Genomic DNA, 18,298 nt, shown 5'->3' on the forward strand with positions numbered 1-18,298 from the left:
GCAATATTTACCTTAATATTTGGTTGTAAAGTATAAAGTACTTATTACATTAAATGTACACAAACACACACCTATAGAACATAATAAAACAATTCAAAGAAATGCCATGGTAATACATGTAATGTTTATACTGTCTATTTGTTATGTATAAATAACTTTGAAAATAATTATACTGTACACATAGTATTCCATACAGGTATGAAAAACTAACTATAAAACAGTTGATTATTATTGGTTCTACTTAAGCTCCTTGGATTTGTGTCACTGTCTTGGCGCCTAATTGGCCTTGTTGTATTGTAACAAACTATTTCTTGTGTAGGCTGCTGTGGTGATGGTGATCTTCCAAGTGAAGAACCTAAAGCACCAGACATGTCAAGATCACCATCTATGTCATCAATATCTGCAAAGACAACAGAGAAAACATTTATATTTTTTGTGCGAATATATCTTCCTCAAAACTTCAACCAATAAACACTATGTATTTTCCATGTATATTATCTAAATTTGTTCTTACACGAAACAAACCTTTGGTCTTTATGTATGGGGAAAATCTAAGTGCAAGCTGGATCCAGTTTAAAAATAGAACAAGATCTCTCAAACCATCTTCATACAAGACTAGCGCTGCCCTTTCTAGCTTAGAAGCCAGTTTTTTTTCTCACACTTCCTGTTCATTCTTCACCTTGGCTTTCTGGTTTGTTACTACATGATATACAAACCATCAGTCCTTTACATTAGGAAATACTTTCAGTGGAGCTGGAAATGGCCGATGAACTTAGGCAGTTACCTACCATCTGGGAGGTGGGCCTAATATGCTTTCGGCAATTGCGCAATGCAGATGTGCGTTCCTTTGCTTTGACCTGTTTGTTGTTGAGCAGTTTTTTTCCGATGGGAACTTTTCATTGTTGTTGTTGTGGATATACAGACAGTCCCTGGTTATGGGGGGGGGGGGGGGGGGGGGGTTGTTCTCTGCAAGGTGCTGATAAGCAAAAACTGCCATGAATCAAAACCTGGTGATTTATGGTGCTGATATCTGGTTAATGGCACCTCCTTTAGGCATGTCATGGTGCCATAACCTTTTCTAATAGCGAAACTCTGTGCGTTACAGCACCATAAATCGTCAATTTTATGGCGCCAGACAATCCCGATAAAACCGGATCACCTTAACTGAGTCCGCTGATAATTGGGGACTGCCTGTGTGTTCGTTTGTTTATTTTTAAAATTTTTTTAAAAGCCATGCAAACCCACAAATCATACAAGCCTGTGTGTAAAAACTGCCTTCCTGAGCGTGTGTCCTGGGGTTGGCAGTAAGAAGTGTGGTAATTTTCTGCTCGTATGTTGTTGCTGATCCTTACGCCATCTGTACCTTCTTTGCAGGGGACACGAGTGTTCCGTGACTCCACTTTTGATGAGGTTTGTGCTCTTGTCGCCAGTTCTAAGAGTCTGCTTCTAAGACTGGTGCTGTCAGGTGCTTGTTCGCAAGTCACACCAAGTACTCAAGTCTCTATGGAGTCTCGAGTATCCCAAATCAGTGCCAGAGAGACTTTTCACCATCCCAGTTCAGGCACAGGGCGAGATAAAGTGCCGAGATGTGCAGGTATCTGTTCCTCCTGCTGGCACTACCACCAATGTTCAGTCAGGTTCCCATTCTGGTCCGAACACCTGGAGAGACAGAGAGGAGGTCTCCCATACAGTCTTCTTGTGAGGTTTCATATTTGACCATGCCCAATCCTGGCTCAGCACGGTTTGTGAGAACCTCTCCGCTCTCCTAAGCTTTGCTCTCCTTATGAGAGCATTTCGCCTAGGACCTGTCTTGTCATCACTGCAGGTTGATGACTGTGCGGCCCACCCCTCCTGCTAAGTCTGTTGGCAGGACAGATGGGAGTGCTGATCCTCCTCACCTGTCCCCTTGCCCTCCTAGGGCTTTACTCTAGAGGCAGAAGGGGGAACTCTGATGAGTTTTCTCCTCAGAGTTAGGCTACGAAGGCCAATGTCCCTGGCTGGGTCCTCAGGTCAGGTTAGCCTTTTCTTGGCCCCTAAGAAGACCCAGGCTTCAAAGGGCATCTGTGGGAAGACCCAGCTTTCTTCCATCGGAAAGGGCGTGCAGTTGTGCCCCCTTTCAGCCTGCTTTCCAGTCCAGAAAAGGGGGCAAGGGGAAGATGAATGGGAAATGCTAGGGGTGGTGTTCCTCTCCAGCTGCTGCCATTGGTGGGGGGGTTGCCTGTTGAGCCATTGGGCAACTTGGCAGCGATATGGAGCCAAGACCTGGGTAGTGGATGTCCTTTGGGAGGGTTATCTACACTCCGTTGGGTCTTTTACACTCACCAACTCTCTGGTCCGACTCCTAACTTACATTCCTGGTTTGTTGAAGGATCTCACATTCAGGCCTCAGGCAAGAAGTTCAAGCCATGCTGAGCAAGAGCACTGAGCAAGAGCACTGGAAGTTGTGTCAGATTGGTCCCCAGGCTTTCACAGCTTTTCAGGTTGGAGACTGGTCATAGACCTATCTCTCTTGAGCAAATTTGTTCACCAGACTCAGTTCACAATGGAGATGTCATGCACGATGCTCACCTCCATCAGGGAGAACTACTTCATGTTTACGGTGGACTTGAAGGATGCATATTTCCAAATACAGGTATTCTCCTACTTACAATGGGGCTATGTTCCAAAAAACATGTCGTTTGTTGGAAAAATCGTGTCTCGAATACAGCCTAGCCTACACTACACAGTAAAGTTTGTACATATATGGCATAGTTAGTATTAATTTCAGCTAATTCTCTAGGTTTAATGCATAGCATATTGGCTTATGATAATTCAGTACAAAGAGAAATTGAATAACATTAACAAGTTAGCCTTGCATATACAATGATGATGGCGATATCATGGTATATTGTATACATACGAATACAGCAGCCTAGCCTACAGTATACTGTATACTACATATATGATATAGTAATTTATTAATATAAGCCAATTCTGGAGGTTCAATTCATTCTGACTATGATATATCTGTAGAAAAAAATTTGGACACAAAACGGAAATCAGATTCGGACTGACATCGGCATAATTGAGCGATGTCAGGCTGCTGATGGCTACGTATATTTATGAAATAATAACATAACGAAATTGCATTTTTTACATGAATCTTTTAAAGATATACATTACTGTATCTAATACGTAATATTGTATATATTCTCATATTATTGTATCACAAAATAGTAACAAGGCAGTCAATGTAATCAGCTTACGAGTTTATTTCATCGTATTTAACTCAATTTGGAGCGAATTACTTTGCTTTTAGTTAGCATAAAAGAATGCCTAAATACTTTTACTTATGTGAGATAAGGTAATTTTTTTATACGTGTTTTCAAGTCGAAATGTGTATTTAATACGTCTCATGAGCTAAATTATTTTTTTCGTTAACAGATGGCGTTGTGGGCATGTTTATTGATTTCATCGTAGTACAAGCTTTTCTGTTACATTATTTATCTTTTGTCGGCGTGAAAACAACAGTAAAATATGTTCATTCAAGACCTGATGTTTTGATTAAAATGATTCTCTCTCAATTTTATCTATGGTTGTGTTTGATGGCATAAGTGTACAGGAGTTTTATCCTTGTTGCTGAGGCACGATAATAGCCATTAGCAGCTCTAAAAGTGTTCTCAGCTTCAGCTACAACTTGATTTACTCAGCTTCAGCTACAGCTTGGTTTGAATTTAACAGTGTGTTTCCTTGCTGATCTTTATCTATAGCGAACAAAGTTATTAAATAAAAATATATCAGTCCTATTCTACATGATGTCATTTATAACATAACTACAGTAATTGTTTACTATTATATGATGGTTGAAATATGAGCCAAATGGATGTTATGTTATCCAATTCGGTTGTACTTAGCAAAACGTTGTTTCTCGTTCGGTTGTTCATTGATGTACACATTTTATGAAATGAATATACTGTAATGTTAAAACAATACTTTCATAATTCTCTTTTGTGGTTTTTTACCTTATTATCTAGATGGGATAAAGTTAGGCTATTGTAATTTGGGCTCTCACACTCCCTGATTGTAGGTACACTGCTGCTGGTACCCGCTACAAGCGAAATTTTGAAATATTTTCAGAACATTGTCATATCAGTAATAATTGCAAACCCCATAATAAAATTGGATTATCGTAAGAAGAACTATCATAACTTAAACACTACCTGTACAGGTAGTCGCCGGTTATCGGTGGGGGTTCTGCTCTGACAGCTTGATAAGTGAAAATTGCTGGTAACTGAAAACCCGTGATTTCTGGTTAATGGTGGCTCTGTTAGGTATGTATTGCGCCAATAACTGAAATTCCCAATTTTCATCACTAGACAAACTGCCATAAAACCGGATTGCCAGTATCTTGGGGACTGCCTGTACTCATCCATCCATTCTCCCACAAATATCTTTGCTTTATCCTCGAGGAGATGGGATTCAAAGCGCTCTGTTTCAGGCTCACGACCGCTCCCCAGGTGTTCATGCGAGTGTTCACCCTAGTTTCAGCCGGGGTCCGTTTGCAAGGGATACATCTGTTAAGGTATCTTGATGATTGGCTCGTCCTGGTGAGCAGGAGGACAGGAATTGGCTCCAAGTTTTACTGCAATCTAGGGATCTTAATAAATCTCGAGAAGACCGATCTCGCCCCCTAGCAAAGGACAAAGTACCTGGGCATGCTGATACATATGGCAGCAGCAAGTCTTCCCCTCAGACCCTCGTATCAGCAGGTTCAGGAAGGTAGCGCAGCTGTTCCTGTCTCGACAGGAGCAGCCAGCTCAGCAATATAAGGTCGTCATTGGTCACCTCCCATCCTTGAAGAAGCTGGTCCCTTGTAGGCAGCTCCACCTTCATTCTCTCCAGTGGAGACTGAAGGAGAGGAGCAGTTTTGAGATCCTCAATCCTTTCTTATCCCTCTCTCGGAAGAGGTGAGACGATCTAGACTGGTGGCGGAACAGGAGCCTCTTATTAGAAGTATGCCTGTATACTCTCCCCTCCAGACTTGCTTCTGTTCTTGGATGCATCAACTGAGGGATGGGCACACACCTGGAGGCGTTGCTGATTTCAGGAGTGTAGAAGCGAGACAACAAGCACCTTCACATCAATATCCTGGAGCTTCAAGAGTTTTGGATTAAGTGATGGGACACTGGTGTTGATGAGCGACAACACCACAGTAGTGGCATACATCAACAAGCAGGGGAGTCTCGTATCCCTTCCGCTTCACCAGTTGGCAATGCAGGTGCACAAATGGGTGGTTGCCTATTCAGTAGAGCTGTCAACCAATACAATCCGGGGAAGAGGAATGTAGTGGCAGACAAACTCAACCACCAGAATCAAGCGATAGTGATGGAATTGTCTCTTCACTTGGACATCACAGAGGTTGTGTTATCTGTGGAGGCATCCAGTCATAGATCTGTTCGCTATCCTGCACAACAGAAAACTTCAAGTCTTAAGTTCCATCGTGCCAGACACATGGGTCGCTGTGGAGGATGCAATTCAGCACCCATGGGACCCTCGACGTCTTGGCTTTCCCTCTGTTTTGTTGATTTCCAGGGTGATCAATCTCAGGATGATTCTGGTCGTGGCTGTTTGGTATCCCGATGTGCTAGCTCTGCTCTCTGAGGCACTGAGAGAGACTCCTCCCTGGTCCAACCTTCCATGTCAACCCTATGTACAACAGTACCACCAGGCAGCGCAGTCCCTGTGTGTTCATGGCTAGCGGTCATCCAGCATCTCTTGTGAGCAAAAGGCTTTTTGTGCTGCGCAGCAACAGAGATGCCTGGATACCTCAGACAGTCCTCTGCTGCAGTATACCAGAGAAAGTGGGCAGTCTCTTGTGGTTGGTGTCGTTAGGGATCTCAGGCCCCCTGAGTGGGATGTAACTCTCGTTTTGAGGAGCCTGACTTGTGCACCTTACAAGCCTTTACAAGATTCATCAGATAGGGATCTGAGCCTCAAGATTGTCTTCCTGCTTGCCCTGGCATTGGCAAAGAAAGTAGTAGAACTGCATGGATTTAGAAGTCCTTCAATGTTAAACACTCACTGGGATGGGGATCAGTTACGCTCTATTTTGTCCCAGATTTCATCAAGCCATCATAACGGAACCCCCACCAATAACCTGGGACTTCCTGTACTTGATTTGCCTTATTATCTCCAACTCTTAAGGTTTATCCTAGTCTATTTTAGTATGAGGTTTTGTTTTCCTCCCTCATTTGAGAAGGCCCAGAAGTCTGAAAATTGATGATGTGTTTACTACATCCCGATCAATTTTCAGAGGCAGAGTTTTCTTCTTCACTTTATTGACTTGGAAGAGAATCTCAGGTGTGATGAACTTCAATCAGTTTGAAGAGACTCGCTCAGATTCCTCTCTCCAACCAGGGAGTCTTCCTAATTTGTATAGTGTAGAAACTAACCAAACTTTTAAAAGTAAACTCTGTTTCTTAACTATACAAACCTTTACATTACATTTTATGCCCACCTCATGCCACCCCTCAATCTGACACGTGGGCTGAAAGGCAAACTGGACTGTTTACATCCATGTACGGTAGGTAACTGCCTAACAAACTTGTTTGAAAGTCAACGGCTGTTTCCAGCTCAGCTGAAAGTAATTCCTAATGTAAAGGACCTCAGGTTTGTTTAGTTAGGAAAAATACAGTTTACTTTAAAAATGTGGGGTTTTTGCATGTTTCTTTCGCATATTTTTGAATATCTGTAGATGCGTTATTTTGTCAGTATTTGTATTCGAGATGCAAACCCATGAATCATCTAAAAAGGCTAGGCCTCAGGGGAAACGTCCTGGGGTAGGTAACAACCCTTATTTTCATTCTGGCCCCTCTTGATACTGATCCTCATTGATTTGTAGCAGATAGATAAAAAAAATTGCAAAGTAAGTAACCCTTGTTCAGAGTGTCATGATTGGTTTCCGTAGCAATGGAAGTATTTTGGTAGGAAGAACAAGAGGAAATTGGCTGTTCCATCATGGGAAGACTTTGTGCCTCCAATGGCTTCAGATACGTATTGCCATTCATTCCAGTTCTTTCTCTCCTTCACCAGAATGCCTCTCGTTGTGTCGTCTTTTTAGGAAGATTTTATTCCTCATTCTTCTATTGCTTTGTCTCTAGTTAGTCTCTAGTTAGCCTCAGTTCTTTTGGGAGGATCACAGACTGCCACTAACACTTTACCTAAAAGCCCCCATACACTGAACGATTGTCTGAAGACTTGTCTGTATCGTTCACAAAAACACTGTGTATGGGCTTGTCTGACTGCAAAAGTGGGCAGAACTTCGTGTCTGAACGATCTCAGTGGGAATTTGTCACGATCAGGTTGCTGGCTTGCGACTTAAAAGTCTGTCATACCCAGATCGTTCAATGTATGGGTTTGTCTGCTGATATAATGCTATTGTGTGCATCTCTTCTAGAGATGAGGCCATGTCTTCTCGAGACAAAATCTTTGTTCAGACTGAAATCAGTGCAGAGATCGTTCATACTGTATGAATAGTGTGTGTGTGGGTTGATAACAACAATCGTTTAGTGTATGGGGGCCATAAGAGATCTCAAGCCACGGCAGGTCCTCATGGGGCCCACCAGCCTTACCTGCACCTCCTAAGCAGGCAATTCAGCTATGTCCTACCAGAGTCAGGAGAGGAGGCAGAAGCAGGGATAGAGGGGGAACCCCTCTCCACTCATTGCAGTTGGTGGGGGTGCTTGGCAAGCTATTGGGCAATTGGCAGCAGGAAGGAGTAGAAACCTGGGTAGTAGATATTCTGCTGGTGGGATATCTAGTTCCCTTAGAATTTCTTGCCCTTCTCACCGACTGTCCATTCCACCAAAGGCAAGAAATAAAAATAATGATTTAAAAAAAAGCTGTGAAGATCATGAAGGATTAATACCCAGGTTCTGCAGCTGGATTTTTTGAGTGGCAAAGGCATCAGGGGATTGAGGACCGGTCATAAACCTGTCTTCCCTCAAAAGTATTTTTTTTATCAGAAAGACTGTGTTCAAGATGGAAACATCCTGTCTAGCAGCCATCAGGAAGTCCAATTTCATGCTTATGGTAGACCTAAGCAAAATTTACTTCCAGGTTCCAATCCATCAGTCACCTTGCAAATTCCTTCGCTTCACTCTGGGAGAATGCGTGCCAATATCCCTGGGACAACCTGGAGGTGTATGCCTTCCCTCCATTTTGTTTGATCCATGAAGTCCTGAACAGGCTGAAGTTCACGAGTCTCAATATGACTTTGGTAGCCCCTCTGTGACCTCAGGCGGAATGGTTTACAGATCTGCTGTCGTTGTTGTCGGAGGTTCAGAGGGAAATTTCCCCTTGGCAGCATCTCTTTTGTCAGCTGCATGCTGAAAGGTTCCACCAGTCTGTAGAATCCCTGTCTCTTCACGGTTGGAGGCTATCAAGTATCTCCTCCGAGCGAGAGGCTTTTCTCAGAGGAAAGCAGGCCATATGTACAGCAGTCTCAGAAGGTCGACCTCTGCAGTTTACCAAGGCAAATGGGCGCTTTACTGTGATTGCTGTCGCAAGCGGGGTTTTTCTCCACTCAGAACCTCTATTCAGTACATAGCAAACTTTTTTTTACCTTCCTCAGAGATGAGAAACGTTTACGTCTTAGAGGTATCAACATCTCATCCTGGGAACTTTCCTTGCTATTTAAGGGGTTTGAGCAATTGAGTTCTCCTAGGGAGCTCAAGCCTCTGACGTGGGATGTTTCCTTGGTTCTGAGAAGTTTCAACAAGGGTCAATATGAACCTTTGCGTCGTTCGTTTGACAGGGACTTGAAGGTCAAGATGGGTTTCCTCCTGGCCTTGGCATCTTCAAAGAGAGTGGGGGAGTTGCATGGTCTGAGCTATGATGTGAAGCACACCAGGGGTTGGGGGTCAGTGTCCTTCGAATTTGTACCAGAATTTGTGGCCAAGACCCAGAATCCCTCTGCGTACAATGATAGGTTCACCTCCTTTTCCATTCCATACTGAATGACTTTGTGGGCAGTGATGCTCAAGAGCTTTTGTTGTGTCCTGTCAGGGCTCTGCGTTGCTATTCTAATAGGACATGGCTCCTTAGACCAGGCTGCTGCAGACTTTTTGTTAGCATGGGATGCTCAAAGAAAGAGGTGTCGAAGAATACTATCGTTTTTTGGATACGGGAAGTCATCAGACAGGCATACTTGATTCTTGATGATTCCACCGCCATGTCTGTGCAGGCTGGAGTGCTTGACGTTAGGGGTATTGGTCCCTCTCTGGCTTTCAAAAAGAACTTGGCTGTACATTGAGTGTTGAGCGCTGGTACTTGGTTACAACAGTCCACGTTCACCTCTTTCTATCTTAAGGATGTTGCCCACAGATCTATGGACACGTTTTCCCTGGGTCTTGTGGTGGCTACCCAACAGATTGTGGAACTCATCATTGCCCATAACAGGGGATATTTGTGTCTTACCTAAGATGATTGTGTGGATGAGAGCATGAGTGAGCTGGCTGGTCTCTTTTTGTACCTTTCCTTCTTCCTTCAGGCGGGTTGAGGAATAGACACGTCATTCGCTGGACTGATTTGATACAGGTGAGTAAGGTAGTCATACCGATAGTCTGTCCGTTTGGTATGCAAATAACCAACTTTCTATTCGGTAGCATATGCTCTACTCCTTGGCAAGGGGGAGTAGGGAGTGGTAACAAACCCTGGTGTGTTGGTTTGTTATTGGACAGTCAAAGTTTCTCTTTAGTTCCCTATGCAATGATTCTCCCATATATTATTGTATGTCGCTCAGTGTCTGGGTGGTTAGATATCAATGTATCTAGCTTCTCACGGGCATCAGTCCTCTCTGGAAGTTATTTCATCCTTCCAACCTTCCAAGTATAAGTCTATCCTATTGTTAAGACCCAAGGTTTTTTCGCGTATGAACAAATGACAAATTTTCTAAGACAATTTGTATTTTTTATAGCTACAAACCTGAGGCCTATGCCCTATCATTGCTTCAAAACATAAGAAATTGACGAGTAGGATTATGCCCTGTCATTGCCTCAAAATATAAGAAATTGACATGTAGGCCTATGCCCTGTCATTGCCTCAAAATCTAATAATTTGATGTCTAGGCCTATGCCCTGCCATTGCCTCAAAATATAAGAAATTGACGAGTGGGCCCATGCCCTGCCATTGGCTCAAAATATAAGAAATTGATGTGTAGGCCTAATCTCTCAATGTTATTAACATTTGACATGCAGGATTATGATGAATTAATCACCTAAGATTGGAACTGGCTGCATAAGAGTATGCTTCATTTCAATATTTCAATTAATGTGGTCAATGTCGGATCGCTTCTGCAGGCCAATACCAATTTCGGATGGATTTCCATTTGCAGTCCCCTATGGGTTCTTGCATTTTGGGAGCCTTGACTGCATATTCTGTTGAATTTTACTCGCATTCCAGCCTTAAATGCTTCCATAAAGGACTGGTTTATATGCCTGTTCCTCCTCGATTCTACAAGAGTCCAGGAGGGACCCCTCCCAGATGATCGTTTGACAAAATTTGGGAGTCTCGCAGAAAGCTTAAATTCATTGGAATTTCTAGCACACTCCGAGTATTTTGGTCTTCTATGATCTGAAAACACTCAGGCAAGACAAGAATTCCCAATAATTGTTATTATACAATACCCAGGATTATCGCTGAATTTTCGAATTCCTTGAAATTTCTGGCACTCTCAGAGTGTTATGGTTTTCTGTAATTTCCAAACACTCGGGCAAGTCGTCTGTTATCAGTTGCACTGTCCAAGTAATAGGCGCATATCTGTAAGTTAATTCTTCTGGTATGTAACTGAGATGAATAGTACCTTCTCTTAATTAACCTGAAACTCGGGACAGCCTTTTGGGCCTCCCAAGAGTTTCCAGTTTTGATTTTGAGATGACTAGTGGTATTGTTTGCCAACAACACCACAACATTTGCATTATCACCAAACAAAAGGGTTTCTTTCCCTCCCATTTTGGTTCAAATGCAGATGCTCGAGAGCATCTGTTTTGCGCTCGATGGTTTTAAGCCGAACTCGTTCCAATATGGAATGTATTACCAGGCAACTCAGTATAAGGAGTCAAGCGAGGGGCAGAGTACTGCCTTCTCTCAGAGATTCTGTTCATCTTAGTATTGTTTCTCCTCTATCGAGGATTATAGTTCAACAGATTTAAACTGAAAGATTGTTCTTTTATTTGCCACATCTACCAGTATCCAGTTTTGAATACCTTACTTTATAACGCATGAATCAATACATGGGTAGTTTAAAGTTTTTAGCATGTTTTGCTGAACTAGAGTGTTCACATATTGTGATTATAATTTTATTTGTAAATAAAATGAGATATCGCATTTATAAACGTGATAGTTGTTTCAAAACGGAAAAAGTCAAAACCTGTGACAAACATAAGACGACTTTGATAAATGTACTTTGCGAAGTATTGTTCTCAATTTCTATGTCAGAGAAGAAAAACCTAATCTTGATAAAATCTTATGTGAATTTAAAGAAAATACGGAATTTAGTGGACGCAAGGAATCTGTGCATAACTTAAAAGAAATGGGTTTTAAATATGGAAGAGTGGACGGAAAATCATTCTTAAGGAACGGCCTGATGTGGTTAGCGCAAGGACAAAATTTCTAAGGAAAATGAAAATGATTTGAGAGAAGGGGAGTGATTCATTGATATACATAGGCAAAACTTGGGTAAATGAAAACTATAGTGAATTATTGCTGGATGGATAAGAATTCAAAAAAAAGCAACGGGATTGAAACCACCTACTGGAAACGGAAAAAGACTCATAATTCTGCATGCTGGCTCTAAGGAAGGACTTGTACTAAATGCAGAATTAGTGTTTGAATCTAAAAATGATTACCATCATCAAATGAATTCTAAAATGTTTGAAGAATGGTTCAAGCATCAATTTCTTCCAAATATACTGCCATTGTCTATCCTTAATTTGGATAATGTCTCATATCATTCTGTAAGAATTGACAAACCTCTGACAATGGCAGAGAAAAAAAGAAGTATGAAGGTGTGTCTAAAGAATAAGCGTGCAAACCTAAGTGATAATTTGAACAAGTGTGAATTACTGGAAATGGTTAAATCACTGTTGTATGAAATTAGAAATGATTATGTTATAGACAGAATGGCACGAGACAACGGACATCAATGGCAGAGAAGCAATTCAATCAGTGACAGCTGAAAACTGGGCAAATGCAGTTAAGCATTCCAAAAACTTGCAAACAGCCAATGCTGCAAAGGATATCTGTATTTATAAATATATTGACTTGTTCGTTACTGAACTAAGATCATCTGACGACCAAGATTCTTCGTAATGCACATTTTGTTTAAAATCATATTATTACAATTCCTGTGATAATTATTGTCAATAAATTATTTCCCTCCCAATGATGAGTTTATGCGCAACCACCTTATAAAAAGTAAAAAATTCTTACATGCATTAGATTTGTGAGTTATAATAAATCATTTTTTACACTAATATGTTTTCATATCTGTATGTCATATATGTTTTTAGAAAATGTCATAAGAACTAATGAATGGTAATGCCCAATTTTTTGTACTTTAAATGAAAAACATTTTCAGATAAAATTCTATGTAATAATGCAAAACTTAAAAGGTATAAATTATAAAAACATGAGAGAATATTACAGCCTTAAAAGTAATAACCAAATAGAATGGAGATCAATCAAACTGCAGTCAAAAGAGAATAAGGCAGAATACTGTGTGGTTTGAAAGACAAAATATACTATGAAAAGGGAAATGAAATTCAAGTAAATCATAACTTGAATTAAAATGAGGGGAAAACCCAAAATAAAGAGCAATGAAATGCAAAAACTTGTTTAGGAAATGGATAGTATGGCAGCTGGAAAATTCAAATAATAAAAAAAACGAATAAATAGAAGTTACTCTACGGACAAGTTTATAAGAAAATGTCATAAGACATAATGAATGGTAATTACCGATTTTTATTACTTTTAATGAAAAAGATCATCAAATAAAATATGTATATATGCAAAATTTTACAGTATAAGTCATAACAAATATAACAAAAAATAAAGTCTCAAAAGTGATAACCAAATAGAATGGGGATCATGTTTACGGATTAGGATTTATATGGTCAGTTTCATTAAGTACTGTCCCAAATATTGCCTCGCTGTGTGATGACTGAGGACTTAAGAAGGGGATGATTTAAAGGTTAAGATAGAAGTGGCAACAGGATTTTCCTCAAGGAGGTAAGCGATCTATCACTTTAGATCTGTCGACCTATAGCTGCCAATTCGAATATCTCTGCCTGGCCACCACAGGTTTAGGTCTCTGGTTGGCTTGGAATTCTCACATAAGGCCCATGTCTTGTGCTCCACATTTGCTGTTGCAAGAATTTTCAGACGTATCTCATTAGACTCGTTATCATCTTTCTGTTTACCATACAGTATAACAGAAGTTTATAGTCTTCTGTTCCATCGCACCTGCCCCATCAGATGCTTCAATGACACGATGACTTTCTTCAGACTATTTAAATTTTGTCTTATACATTTTCTAATTCATAAGGTGTTCAATTATTCTTTGTTAACTCCAAATTGAAAATTAATAACGTCAGACTTCGCTTGTTCCCCTGCCTGACTAGCTCTGCTTAGACAGTAGAAGGAAAAGTTCCTCCCTGATCCAACCCATAAGTTGCAGTTCTTCAGGCAGTACAACCCTTGTGTTTTCATTACTGAAAGACACTTTGCCTTCATTGCAAGCACCGACTTTCTTGCCGAGCAGCAATGAAATAGCAGAATAATTTTTTTAGTCCTCTGTAAAACACCAGGGATTACAGCTGTCTTCACTGGTTGGTGTTATCGAAGGGATTTTTTCTATGATCAGAATTGTGTGAGTTCTCTCCTCTCCAATTCAACTGTGAAGACAGGTCCACATTCACTCACTTTGGTCATTCACTAAGTAGTATTGTTTCTCCTTACTTGAGATTCAACTACTAATGAGAACTTCTCCATCTTGCCATCACAGGACCTCGGTCTCTAGAAGGCATTTGACTCTTGTCTAATGTGCACATACCTCACAAGAAACATTAGCTTGTCTCTCAACATCATTGGCAAACAAGACAGACGATTTGCAAAGTTCATTCTCAACATCACCCTTCAAGAAGCAGGTGTCATGTCGTAACTTCGTCTCGAATGCACAATCATTTGGCATCTATTGATGAGTTTGAATCCTTCATGATCTCCTGCGCTTTGGATTTTGGACTGGTTGATACAGATCAGTCATTACTTTGTTCTATTGGTGTGTTGCTGTACCTACGTAGGATCAACACCCTTAACCCTCTTACGCCGGAGCAGTAAATAAAAAATTCTCTCCCATGTGCCGGAGGGGTTTCGGAGTGAGTGCGGAAGCGGAAAAAATATTTTTTTCAAAAAATCACAGCGCGCTTACTTTTCAAGATTAAGAGTTCATTTTTGGCTCCTTTTTTTGTCATTGCCTGAAGTTTAGTATGCAACCATCAGAAATGAAAAAAATTATCATTATCATATATAAATAATGCGATATATGATAGCGCAAAAACGAAATTTCATATATAATTGTATTCAAATCGCGCTGTGCGCAAAACGGTTAAAGGTAACAAGTTCCTTTTTTTTCGTTGTAATGTACACTAAATTGCGATCCTTTTGGTATATAACACATTGTAAAACGATAAAAGCAACACAGAGAAAATATTATCACAAAATAATGCATGAATTCGTAACGCGCGGACGTAAACAAATATTTTTTTCAAAAATTCACCTTAAATCTAAATATTGTCCTAGAGACTTCCAATTTCTTTCAAAATGAAGACAAATGATTGAATATTACTATACTGTAAGAGTATTAGCTTACAATTGCAGTTTTCGACCATACCTGACGAGTTAAAGTTGACCGAATGTCGAATTTTTTATATATATATATTTTTTATATGCAATTATTTCGGAAATAAGAAAAGCTAAAACCTTCAAATATTTTTCGTTTTATTCTACATGAAATTGCGCACATTTTCATATATAAAACTCTATGAAATGCCTAATATGAAACGGAGCAAATATTCCGAGAATGGAACGTACGCATTTCGGAGATTTGTGGCGTAGAATCCGTGCGCGGAGGGAAGGAAAGATTTTTTTTTTAATTCACCATAAATCTAAATATTTTGCTAGAGACTTCGAATTTGTTTCAAGATGAAGATAAATGACTGAATATTACTAGACTGTAAGAGTTTTAGCTTACAATTGCGTTTATCAACCATTTCGGTAGAGTCAAAGTTGACCGAACGTGGTTTTTTTTCTATTTATGGTGATTTATATGCAAATATTTCAAAAATGAGAAAAGCTACAACCTTCAATTATTTTTTGTTGTATTCTACATGAAATTGCGCACATTTTTATATATAAAACTTTATGTAACGGCTAATTTAAAATGGTGCAAACATTACCACAATCGCACGTATGATTTTTTCGGAAGAGTTACTGCGCGGACGTAAAGAAAATGTTATTTTTTTCATAAATTCACCATAAATCGAAATATTGTGCTAGAGACTATCAATTTGTTGCAAAATGAAGGTAAATGCTTGAATATTACTAGAATATAAGCGTTTTAGCTTACAATTGCGTTTTTCGACCATTTCGGTAGAGTCAAAGTTGACCGAAGGTTGAAATTTTGGCAATTATCGTTATTTACATGAAAATATCTCAAAACTGATAAAAGCTACAACCATGGGTTGTTTTTAGTTGTATTGTGCATGAAATTGCGCACATTTCCATATATAAAACTTTATATAACGGCTAATTTTAAAATGGTGCAAACATTACCACAATCGCATGTATGATTTTTTTCGGAAGAGTTACCGCGTGGACGTAAGGAGAAAGTTTTTTCATAAATTCACCATAAATCGAAATATTGTGCTAGAGACTTCCAATTAGATTAAGGTAAATGATGACTATTACTAGAATATAAGCGTTTTAGCTTACAATTGCGTTTTTCGACCATTTCGGTAGAGTCAAAGTTGACCAATTTTGGCAATTATCGTTATTTATATGAAAATATCTCAAAACTGATAAAAGCTACAATCATGAGTATTTTATTGTTGTATTCTACATAAAAATGCGCACATTTTCATATATAATACTTCATGTAACGGCTAATTTACAATGGTACAAGTTTTAGGCTGGTAGGCCTTTAAGTATTTTTCCGCGAATTTAAAAAAAAACTTGTAAGTCGACTTAAAATACGTCCAGTCGGCACACGGGAGACAAAAAATGTCGACGTAAAATACGTCCAGTCGGCACACGGGAGACAAAAAATGTCGACGTAAAATACGTCCAGTCGGCGTAAGAGGGTTAATTGAGTACTGACTTCCAATGCAGAAATGTCTTAACGACACATCTTCCTCCGAGTACTACAAGATCATGAGAAACTCCTCTGTAGTTGGATGTGTCCACTGTATGCTCTCTCAGAGAGTGACCAGTGCCAGTGACTTGGTACTTTTCATTACTCCGAAGAATATGTCGGACCGAAAGATAGATGCAGACTCATTAAGACCACATTTATATCTTTCTTCCTTTGGATCTGCATACAGGTCCTTGGAACCTCTTTTCCTTGGACTAGTGGTGGATACTCACAAGTTGTGTTTGCATACAAGGTTCCTTCAAGAGGAAAAGTTGCATCTCGCCTATGGTGTGCAGTTTAGAGGTAAGTAGGTGACTGGCCTCTCCACCTTCCCCTCCTCGTCCTTCTAAGTCTCTTCCTTGAAGTTGATAGGACTCGAACTTACACTTGCTCATCGGGCATTTGATGTGGTAAGCTTGCACATTGAGTTCACTTTCTATTTTTCTTATCAGAATCATAGAAGCAATCCTGCTCCTACCTCTAGCATGGGGAGGAAGGAGACGGGCAATGATGCAAACCCTTCCCAGAATTTTGCATTAATGTCTCCAACTCAAAATATTCTTCCCAGCCTTTTATCGGATGAGTTACGATTCCTCGCTCATTTTGAAAAGGCCCAAAAGTCTGACTCTTGATCATGCAGCTCCTTGCTCTTACAACCAGGAGGAATAGCCAGACAGAGGATTTGTATATCGTGTAGGCACAAATCACATTTTTTAAAAAAGTAAATCATATTTTTCCTAACTATCCAAACCTGAGGTTCTTTACATTAATGCCCACCTCATATAACCCCTCAATCTGAAACCTTGGCCAAAAGGCAAAGTGGAGTGTTAACATCCGGGCAGGCGGGCCTACCTCTCTACCAGACAGTAGTTACTGCCTAACCACCTTGTTCAAGAATTTAATGGGCCTATTCCAGTCTATGCTGAAAGTAATTTCTAATGTTAGGAAAAATACAATTTATTTTAAAAAATTGTGATGGTGGACAGATTTACTCATGGTAACAATATTACACAACATCGATTTGGCGAAATCAGGCAGGAAAGAGATGCCATTTCTATGGCCCATAAATTCATAATGGCACCTTTTAGACTGGCTAAAATCAAGAAGCAGGTGGCTTATGAGCTTAGTTTTGATCTTCAACTTATAGGGAGGATGTACTGTCTTTGTCACATGGCAGCTTTTTTATAAATTTGCTCATAAATATACCAAGGGGTTGCTGATGGTTTTAGTTCTTATCTTTTAAATAGTTATAAATATAATTTTGCAGAGAGACTAGAAAAAAACATGTTTATTATCCAAGAAAGTTACTTCATCTTCGTTTAGGTAAATTTACATATGCAGGAAGTCCCCAATTATCGGCAGACTCTATTTATGGCACCATAACTGGCCAAGTTTTGCTTATTGGCGTCATAAGGTGCCCATAATAGAGTTATGGCACCATAACATACCTAATAGAGGCACCACTAACCGAAACTTGACGCCATAAGCACCATAAATCCCGGTTAATGGTGATTTTTGCTTATCAGCACTGACAAGAATGGAGCCCCCACCGATAACTGCGGACTGCCTGTATATATTTTTTGACAGATATGCTCTGAATTTGTTACTGATTTTATTTTTTATCTGTTTTGATATTGCATGAGCTGTAATTATAATTTACAAAATACAAAAAAATATTTTTTAGAAAAACATGTATAACTATTGTCTTGTAAAAGAGGCCCAGAAGAGGTTGTAAATAGTAATTTTCAACTTTTGGAAAGTAGGGAAAATTTTTTAGAAATTTTTTCTCACACCACGTGAATTTGAATATCTTCCTCTTTTCACTGATGTATTTCTTTCTTAAACTGGCTAACC

At 39.8% G+C, this 18,298-nt stretch overlaps 1 protein-coding gene across 6 annotated transcripts in view; it reads right to left on the minus strand.

Moving 5' to 3' along the window:
- The window catches only part of LOC135223611 (protein eva-1 homolog C-like), a 391,840-nt gene that overhangs the window by 84,445 nt on the left and 289,097 nt on the right, over positions 1 to 18,298 (minus strand). For all 6 annotated transcript variants that reach the window (XM_064262216.1, XM_064262213.1, XM_064262217.1 and 3 more), the window contains exon 10: positions 12 to 400. In XM_064262216.1, coding sequence (XP_064118286.1) covers positions 207 to 400 — 194 coding nt within the window. In that variant the 3' untranslated portion in view covers positions 12 to 206. The remainder of the gene's footprint in view (positions 1 to 11; positions 401 to 18,298) is intronic.

The sequence above is a fragment of the Macrobrachium nipponense genome, chromosome 10 (assembly GCF_015104395.2).
Source record: "Macrobrachium nipponense isolate FS-2020 chromosome 10, ASM1510439v2, whole genome shotgun sequence".
Lineage (NCBI taxonomy): Eukaryota > Metazoa > Arthropoda > Malacostraca > Decapoda > Palaemonidae > Macrobrachium > Macrobrachium nipponense.